The 9,415-nt window shown below is 41.6% G+C and overlaps 1 protein-coding gene across 1 annotated transcript in view; it reads left to right on the top strand.

Annotated features, from left to right (window-relative positions):
* Positions 1 to 9,415, top strand: part of NCAPG2 (non-SMC condensin II complex subunit G2) — a 45,903-nt gene that overhangs the window by 30,480 nt on the left and 6,008 nt on the right. The window contains exons 22-25 of the mRNA XM_015811483.1: positions 1,058 to 1,245; positions 2,918 to 3,064; positions 6,011 to 6,114; positions 7,557 to 7,654. Of these exons, the coding sequence (XP_015666969.1) occupies positions 1,058 to 1,245; positions 2,918 to 3,064; positions 6,011 to 6,114; positions 7,557 to 7,654 (537 nt within the window). The remainder of the gene's footprint in view (positions 1 to 1,057; positions 1,246 to 2,917; positions 3,065 to 6,010; positions 6,115 to 7,556; positions 7,655 to 9,415) is intronic.

The following is a 9,415-nucleotide window of genomic DNA, read 5'->3' as shown; positions in this document are numbered from 1 at the left end:
TCCCACTCCTAACTCACCCAAACGTCGCAGCATGATACCGTGGTCCACGGTATCAAAAGCCGCTGAGAGGTCCAAAAGAACAAGGACAGAGGAATGGCCCCTGTCCCGGGCCCTCCAGAGATCATTTACCAACGTGACCAATGCCGTTTCCGTGCTGTATCCCGGCCTGAAGCCCGACTGGAGCGGGTCCAGATAGACTTTTAACTGTCTTTTTATTGAAACAGTACAAATTCAACAGCTTCCAGGAATTAATACGTTTATCACCCTCCCCCTAGTGGGCCCTCTAGGTATATGAGCTTCAATTTCAGAATTTGAAACAGTCAAGATTGTTGCTGAGAATTCTGGGAGTTGAAAACAGCTGAAAAGTGGCCATATTGGGGAAGACTGAACAATATATTTGGAATGGAATAACTATGTTTACTATCTTCTACACATCTTATTTTTTTCATAGAATGTAAGGGTTGGAAGGATCTTTGGGAAACATTTAGTGAACTTCTCACAATCGCGAGGCGTTCACTACTGTGGCATCCATGACAAGTGTCAATATTTTAACACATTCAGCAGAGGGGAAGTTACTGCTTCCCTAAGGCAAGCTGCTCCACTTTTGCACAGCTCATGGGAATTATTTCCTGACACCCAAACAAAACTTATTTCCTTGTAATTTTAACCCATTGTTTCTTCTCCAGTTCTGAACAGTTCTACTCCACTTTCAAGTAACTGAAGAAAAGCTATGATGCCTCCTCACAATCTTCAAACTAAACCTGCTCCATATGTCCAACTATTCCTCATAATGTTTTTCTTCCTGGCCACTCATCTTGTTTCCTCTCCCAGAGATCCCTCCAGTGTATCCAAGTTTTTCCAAAAACAAATTTAATAAATAAAATAAATAAGTAAAAATAGGGTTTACAGAGGTAAATGGAAGGAGCAATTTGATCAGTGTTGAATAGGCAGATTCAATTTTCTTTTTTGATCCAGACACTACACTTTTGAAGATACAGCCTTTGCATATTGTTTTTGCTGCATCACCACATTGTTTTGTTTTGTTTTGTTTTGTTAGGAAAAGGCTCCGTTTTCATTCCAATTTTACTTTATATCCTGAGAGAGATTGTTGAAGCTTCCTTAGCCTGTGACATTGACAACACTGATTGCATAACAGAACTTCTAAATAATGTTCATAAAATGTTCCAGGAATTTCTAGAATCTATGGCACTTAAGCTCAGAAGACAAAAAGAAGAAGGGATTCAGGTACCAGTTGCATTTAAATCTGGCCATGATTTACTCCCCCCCCCCAGTTTGAATTTTTCCATTTCAGCTATTGTGCTTAGTTTTAGTAACCATCCAGTTTTGATCCTTGTTTATAAAAGAAAGAATTCTGCAGCCATAATTGTGAGAAATGGTCCTCCAGCATAGTTCCAGACTTTTAAGTTGTGCTTTGAATATTTCCAGTATATTTCAAACTTTCTCTTCCTTTTAAAATATCAAGATGCAATTACTTTCTAACTAACTCATATTAGCAAAGGTGTTTAGTTTTCTAATGAAAAAATTGACATTGGGTGACATTTTGTGACAGAACTAAAAATAGCTCAGAACTTGGTAGTGTTGTTTTAAGTGGGAGCTTTGACAACTCCACACGAAGATCTTTATTCAGTCCCACATTTCTGAGATAACGCTTATCCTTTCTTTATTTTTATTTTTTTTTCTTTGAAAATCACTTTGTAAAAAGGCCAGTGATAGGCAGAGTAGGAATGTAAATGCAAAAAAACAAAAAAAACCTTTAGGTTTCAGAGATGATAGGATAACGTTTCATAGATAGATGGTAATATTGGTTAGAGAACTAAAATTATTGCTTCCTAAAGGGACAGCACAGCACAAGATGCCCTAATTATAGGACTTGCAATTGCTTTATTAGATATTGTGCTACATTGTTTCTTAGTTTGTTTTCAAGAACTTGCCTTCTGGGTCAATATTAATTAAAGGTGGACCAGCTTAAAAACTAGACTTTGTATTATTTTATCTAAAATGTGTCATCTTTTATTGTTTCTGCTACCTGTCTTTCATATTTCCAATTCATTGTAAGGCTATCAAGTTCTTTTCTCAGCCTCAGGGGTTTTGTTTTGTTTCAGATTATAAAGATTCATGACTATTTCTTCTTGAGCCTTTTAATACCTCTTTATATTGGAAAATAATTCTATAAAATGATTGCCCCTGGACTCTGATATTGATTTCAGCCTCCTTTAAATAGCCCTGGGAGAATTGGAATGTTTGGTTTCTTCTGAAGTTTGTGCTGTAGTGACAAAAGAGAAAGAAGATACAGGTAGTCCTCAATTAATGACCAATTGTTTATCGGCTGTACAGAGTTATAACGGTCTTGGAAAGAGTGCTTTATGACCCATAAAATATCTCCAGCCATCTTAAATATTGCACTCTCCCTAGCCCATTTCAGCAATTACACAATTGCATTTCAGGCACTTGGCAACCGGCTCATATTTACAATTGATTGCAGTATTCTGCAGTCATGTTATTGTGATTTGCAAGGTTTTGCCAATTTCCAGGAAAATAGCCTATTTGGGAGAATAGATGTGGACTTATGATCACCATTAAGACAGTAATAAAATTGAGTACAGTCATGTGGATGTCTTGACTTACAACGGTCAAGGCATGTATCGAAATTCCAGTCCCTTCAGAATAGAAGGGACCTATTTCTGTATGAAAATAGAAGTATTTTAGTGCTCTTTAATGCTGAAAGAATCTGAAAAGAGTGCAGCTTTTAAACTAAACGTTTTTCTGGAAGCTTTGTATGCTTTAATTTGTGTAGTTATGCATTTTTGTCTCAGCTTCTTTAAAATACATATATTGTAGGTATTTGTGTAGGCTTGTTGGCTATAAAACTGATTTTTGGTTGTTGTTTTTTCCCTAGTTAATTTATTTTGCTCAAGATCCTCTTGAAGAATTTGTACACGTAGCCCAGTCCTGTATGTTGATTTTTCCAATGGTTTATCAAGGAGTTTTTTCTTCTCTTTTGGCTGCAGTAGTGGTTGAGATAAACTGCAACTTGAAAAAAAAGGTAATATGTTTCGCTTTACTGTCATGGCAGATATGCTGTGCATGTAAGAATGGTTTTAAGCCATTTCTTGAGTTTCTTGACCTTTGTGGCTGGAAGATGTAATGGACTTCAGCTCTCAGAATGCTGGCTGAGGAATTCTGGGAATTGATATCCACATAATTTCAGGCTTCCAGTGAGAAACATTGATCTAAGCAAATATTCAAGGATCTATCAGATGTGATAGAGATCAGACCTCTTGAGATTCACCAGTACAAATATGTCATGTGCCATCTTTGAGCCATAATTAAAAGTAACCAGGGAAAGATAGCATCACAGTGACATAATTTGCATACTGTGCTATAATGTACAGTGGTACCTTAGTATTCAGCTACTTCATAACTTGTCAAATTTGGCATTCGGTGCATTTTTATGCGAAAATGTTGTCATCCTACCCGTCATTTGCTTGGTACTCGACACTGCGATAAGAAGAGGGGGATGGCCACGGAGAAAGGACAGGAAGTTGGCCATGCCTGGAAGGTCACTGCAAAAGGAAGTGGGGAATGGCTGCAGACGACGGACAAAAGTCCATCATGCTGGGAAGGTCACTGACATAGGAAAAGGTAAAGACACAAAGTCCTTCCTAGTCAAAACCAAGGTTCATGTTTTGTTTGGTACTTGTCGGGCTTCCCGGAACCAATTAATGATAAGTTCTGAAGTACCACTGTACTTTGTTTGGGTCTTAACTTTTCATATGAATTCACACATAGGGGTTTATAAGGTACGTATTATGGCAGTGGTGGCGAACCTATGGCACGGGTGTCAGAGGCGGCACTCAGAGCCCTCTCTGTGGGCACGCGCGTCGTCGCCCCAGTCCTAGGCCTTCAGCTGGGTTTTAGGCCTCCGCCGCCGTGTACAAAAATAAAAGGTTAAATCAATCAGTCAATTTCAACTTCTCGTGGGGAAAAAAAAGATCTTGCAAAGTTAGAATTGATTGATTGAACTTTTTAGTCCCACCCAGTCTGCTGTTACCACTGCAGCCATGCCCACCCAATGGGCCACACCCACCCGGCACCCAACGATGGGGTTTGGGTTGCAGTTTGGGCACTCGGCTTACTATAATGTGTGAATTTAGCAAGAATTTAATTATATTATCTGGCTGGATATGATATCCAGACAAGCAACAACTCACTTGCTATGGTGGCTGGAGAATTCTGGAAGTTGAAGTCCACACATCTTAAAATCATTATGGTGAGAAATAGTATTCCTCACTCACACAAAATAGCAGGCAATGTCAAAGATCTTTCAGGATCTTTCCAGCATGGAATATGTAAGGAGAGAATGCCATGAGTGGCTGGAAATAGAAAGCATTTTCACCTTGTCTCTTTAGCTCAATGTTGGTATACCTTTTGGGTTTGTCATGTTAAAAATTCAGAAAAGGCCTATGTTGATCACCGACATTTCACACACCCCTTGGACAAAAAGGGCCTCTTGACTTCCTATCTGGAATCTCATCCCCTAGACCAGGGGTCCCTACCCCCCCGGTCCATGGACCAGTACTGGGCCGCAGCATGCCAGCAATCGGGCTGCACAAACAAGCAAAGCTGTAACTGCTGGATGCAGGCAGCACACAAAACCACACCCCCTCTGGTCCGTGGAAAAAACCTCTCTTCATGGAACTGGTCCCTGGTGCCCAAAAGATTGAGTCCTCTGCCCTAGATTCTCCCCTCCCACCCTCTCCTCTCTCAACCCTCCAAAACCTACACTATAGGGGGCTTCTGGAGCCTCAGAAAATCACGGCAGAATGCTCATGCGATTTTCAGATGCCTTGGAGCAGAAGTCCCTAACTGGTATTGACCCATGGCTAATTAGGAAACAGGCCGCGCAAGCAGTGGGCAAGTGAGCGAAGCTTCATCTGGGCCTATGTAGGATCTAGGTTGTGTGCGAAATCATCCCTTCCTGGTCTGTGGAAGACAATTTTTCTTCTGAAACCAGTCCCCGGAAGCAGAAAGGTTGGGGAGTCACTTAGAGGCTGTGTGAGATTGTGGTCCTCTCATGTGGCTTCTAGAGGGTCTGGAGGTCTCTTAATCCTTGGGAAGTTGCATACAAAGGTGCTGTTCTCTCAGGCCTCAGGAAATTGTGTGAGAATGCTTGTGCGATTTTGGGATGCCTCGGAGGCTGTGCAAGGCTTTTTAGCATGCCTTCCAGACAGTTTGGAGGCCTGGTGTGCCACCAAAAATGGCATGGTGTTCCATCAGTGACACATGTGTTGTAAGTTGGTTATCACTGCTCTAGCTAATGCTGCATTTGCAAAGGGAGAGCAGTTTTAAAACACTTTTCTAAAACACCATCTGCCTTCATATCTCTTTCTACACCTGTAGAAATAAGGGCTCTCAAATTCTTAGATGGTCCTTGTTATCGAATGTACATCTGCTGTGAAAATAAATCTTCAGTGAATATTTTGAGAATGCTTCTGATGATGTGAAGGGGCTGAGCAGAAAATGGCTGGCTCTAAGCCCCCCCCCCCCAAAAAAATAAAATCTCAGGACAACAGGTTCTGAGCTGCCAGTCAAGCTTTTAGCCTTCAAATGGGGGTGATGTTATGTGCCTTCCAGAAAGCACAACTGCTGTTTTGCTGCTGTTATTTCTTTGCCTAAGGCAGGGGTAGGCAACCTTGGCTCTTTTATAATTTGTGGACTTCAACTCCCAGAATTCCTGAGCCAGCATGGCTGGCTCAGGAATTCTGGGAGTTGAAGTCCACAAGTCATAAAAGAGCCAAGGTTGCCTATCCCTGGCCTATGGAGTTATCTGCCTGTCTTCCTCCTGCTCCTCCTCCTCCTCTTTCAAGATCTTAGCTATTTCAATAGCCATAAAAGACTGAGGAAAGTAATATCAAGTGCCAATTGTTCTTCTCCTATTTATTGATTTCTCATTTGCTAAAAGCACTTCTTCATATTTCTTTTGTTCTAGGTATCAGATAGAGAACAGCTAATAACACCTAAGACATTCTTGGATCTCCCACCACTTTCCAGCGTTTTAATGACGATTATGAATAAATCAGCAGATGTGATTAGGTAAGCTCTCTTTTGGGGGGGATGCTTAGTCCAATTTGTCTGTTTTCCCACAGTATTGTTTCTGTGCTGAGGACAGATTTTGTCGTCTTCATCTGGTACCCTGTTGATGACCTCTTGTGTTACCTCCTTAGGTGATTACTCAATTCTAGCATTAGGAAAAAAAGATTTGACAAAGCAAGGGAAAAATTGGAGCAGTTAATACTCAAGGGGTGTGCTATTGACCAGCTTGTATGCAGTTCTGGTTTTGAGTTGGATTTTTATTTTTTATTTTTTGAACTACTGAATATATTCTACAGATACTTCTGGAATCTCATAATTGCAGTCTACTTGCAGGTAGCACTTTCTTAAAATAAGAGCTGCAATTTAGGAGTATTGGTAGTAGTTTATATTAAAGATTCATTAGCTACTAAAACAAGAGATTTTAAACATTCAAGCATTTTTTATTACATTGAGCATGAAAATTGGAAGCAAAGGGACCCTTGAAATAATACAGAGCAATGTTTCAGGATAATTGATTCTATAGTTGTACAAAGACCTACATCTGCTATACTCTGGAATATAAGCTGTTGATAACATTATCAAGCTTTTAGATCAGGGGTGTCAAACTGCCGGCCCGCAGGCCGGTTTCATCATACCGGAGCCGCGCCCACTTCATTGTCGGCAATGGCAAAAAAGCTCCGATACGTTGCGCGACGTCATGTGACATCGCGAGTTTGACATGCCTGTTTTAGATTATCTGTGATACTGTTCCAGCCAATTAGTATCTGTGATACTGTTCCAGCTCATGCTTCAAAGCTGAGCGCTCTGGGTAGGGCAGTTTAAGTACAACAGCCAGTGCCTGTCTGTCCCTCTCTGTTTTTGTCATTTTTCTCTCTCTGGCTCGCTCATTTTCTCTTTTTCTCTCTAATATAAATAGTTTTTTTTAAATTGAAAGGATGTTGTAAACTTACTTTTGATGCTTCTAAAGCATCGGTGCAGCTAAATAAACCTGGAATGTTATTCCCTCCATCTCTTTGGAGACTTGCTCATTTTGTGATTGTCAATTCTAGAACCCCATATTTTTCAAAAGCAGAAATTAAATTCTAGAAATAAAATGCCTTCTATTTTGTCCCATCCCCTCTTTCATATATGTTAGAAGAAGAAGAAGCAGTAGAGATCATAAAAAGGAGAATATTATGGCTTGAAGGCTAAAGGTGGAAGCAATGTCTCTTGAGGAAGAACTGTGCTTCAGAAGGTTGCTGAATGCCGCAATAGGAGAGCAAATAATAATAATAATAGAAGTAAATGTCTAGAACCTTTAATACTCTTATGAAGACTTTATAAAAGGTTCTAAAATCTAAAAATTCTGCAAGGTCCTGAATTCATATTTTGACAGTTAATCTTTTTGTCTTTATTTTCTGTATGGTTCATGTTTCTGTATATTTCATGCATATTTTACTCAGGTCTTTCCTAAATGAATTATTGGAATACATTGAGTCTGAAGAATCTGAAGGAATTATTAGCCTTACCACTAGTGTGTATATTGTTGCTTTAATTAATGGTGAGTAATAGCCCATCTCTGTAATCCAGTGACGTTGTATGAACTTAATTCCAGTTTCTAGATTTCTAAAGTATTTTTGGTGGTTCAGGGTGAAGGAATTCGGAAGTGATTTCTTCTTGCTTCGCTTCAGGGAGAACCATGAAATTTCACTAGGCCAGTGATGGCAAACCTTTTACAGACTAAGTGCCCAAACCACAACCCAAAACCCACTTATTTATCGCAAAGTGCTAGGGCCGCATCAGCATTGTGGTGCCCCCAGGGGGGGCATGGGGGCGTGGCCCACTGGGTGGGCGTGGCTGCGGTTGTCACAGCAGACTGGGTGGGTGTGCTGGGATGGGCATGGCCACCTCGATGTTGCTCATGGGGGGATGCCTGTGGGGGCCGGGCAGGGTTGAGGGAGATTCAGGGGGGTCTCTGGCAGGTGGGGTGGTGGGTAGGAGGCCCAACATAGATGGGGGAAGGCACACAATCCTAGCTGGGACTGGGGGGCCATGGCGCCGATGGGGATCTGGCTTTTCCTGCTCAGGGTGGCCTTTGGTTTGCTGGGCGTGGGGATGCTCTACCACCTCTACTCAAGCTTGCTAGCTGGCTGCTTTGCCTCCTTTGTGCTGGGTGGGGCTGCCGCTCCAGGCGGCGGTGGCGGCCTAATGGCAGCAGTGGTGCGTGTGCCCACAGAGAAGGCTTTGAGTGCCGCCTCTGGCACGCGTGCCACAGGTTCGCCACCACTGCGCTAGGCTCTGAATAGGATTGGTAGCATTCATTTTAAATGGTATCCCTTTGGGTGAAGTAACGAGATTTGCTACATATACCAAATTATTTGACAAAATGAACACCTAAATGGACTGGGAAATGCTGCAGAAAGATTAGGCACATAGTCTTTAAGATAGGGATGCAAAATATTTGTATAAGCATTGATGGACAATGAAATGAACCTTCACTCTTCCGAAACACATATAGATAATCCTCGATTTATGACTGTAATTGAAAATGCAATTTCAGAGACTTCCGGTGGCGAGGCTTCGCCAATGGAGGCTTTTTTCTCAGCCTCCTGCCCGGGACTGCGTCAAAGCTGTCAAAACAGCGCGGATCAGCTGTTTTGCGGCTCGAAACTTTCTCCCCGGGCGAAGGGGAGAAAGTGAGTTTGGTTTGGATAGGGGTTGAGTTCCCTAGTCCCCCCAGGATCATGAAGGTGTGAACTCCCCCGGAGTCTGGACCTCTTCTCCGCAGCTCGGGGTGTCTTCGCTCTTCGGAGCGAAGCTAGACGTCACCGCCACTGCTGCTACTTTGTATCTGCTTGTGAGTAACTTTTGAACAGACGGAACCTGACGGGATTTTTACTTCAGTTAAATTGTGACTTTAACTCAAAGATTTTATTGGGATTTTTACTTGTTATAAGTGAAAGTGAGAAGAAAATGGCCGCGGAAGCGCTGCTTCTCTCTAACAAAAGGAAAACTTTCACTTTCTTTCCAGTTGTGGAATGATGCATTTTAAAGGACTTTAAAGAATTTTTCTTAAGTCAAGCTTTTTTAAGTTTATACTTGCTGTTGTGATGTGAGTTTTACAAATAATTTGGCAGAATGGCTTCAAAACGTACTGGAGTTTCTGCATTGCCTAAAACAGCTATTTCTTCTCCTGTTGTGCAAATTCAACAACAAAAACCTAGATCTCCCCCACCATCACCTCCTCCTTCCATTACACTTAAAGATCTACAAGAGGCTTTAGCTAAGTCCTCATTGCAGACTGTGAAACAAACAGAAGAAC

This window comes from Protobothrops mucrosquamatus, unplaced genomic scaffold (assembly GCF_001527695.2).
Source record: "Protobothrops mucrosquamatus isolate PMUCROS unplaced genomic scaffold, P.Mucros_1.0 scaffold42, whole genome shotgun sequence".
NCBI classification, from domain to species: domain Eukaryota; kingdom Metazoa; phylum Chordata; class Lepidosauria; order Squamata; family Viperidae; genus Protobothrops; species Protobothrops mucrosquamatus.
This window is presented reverse-complemented; position numbering and strand designations above follow the sequence as displayed.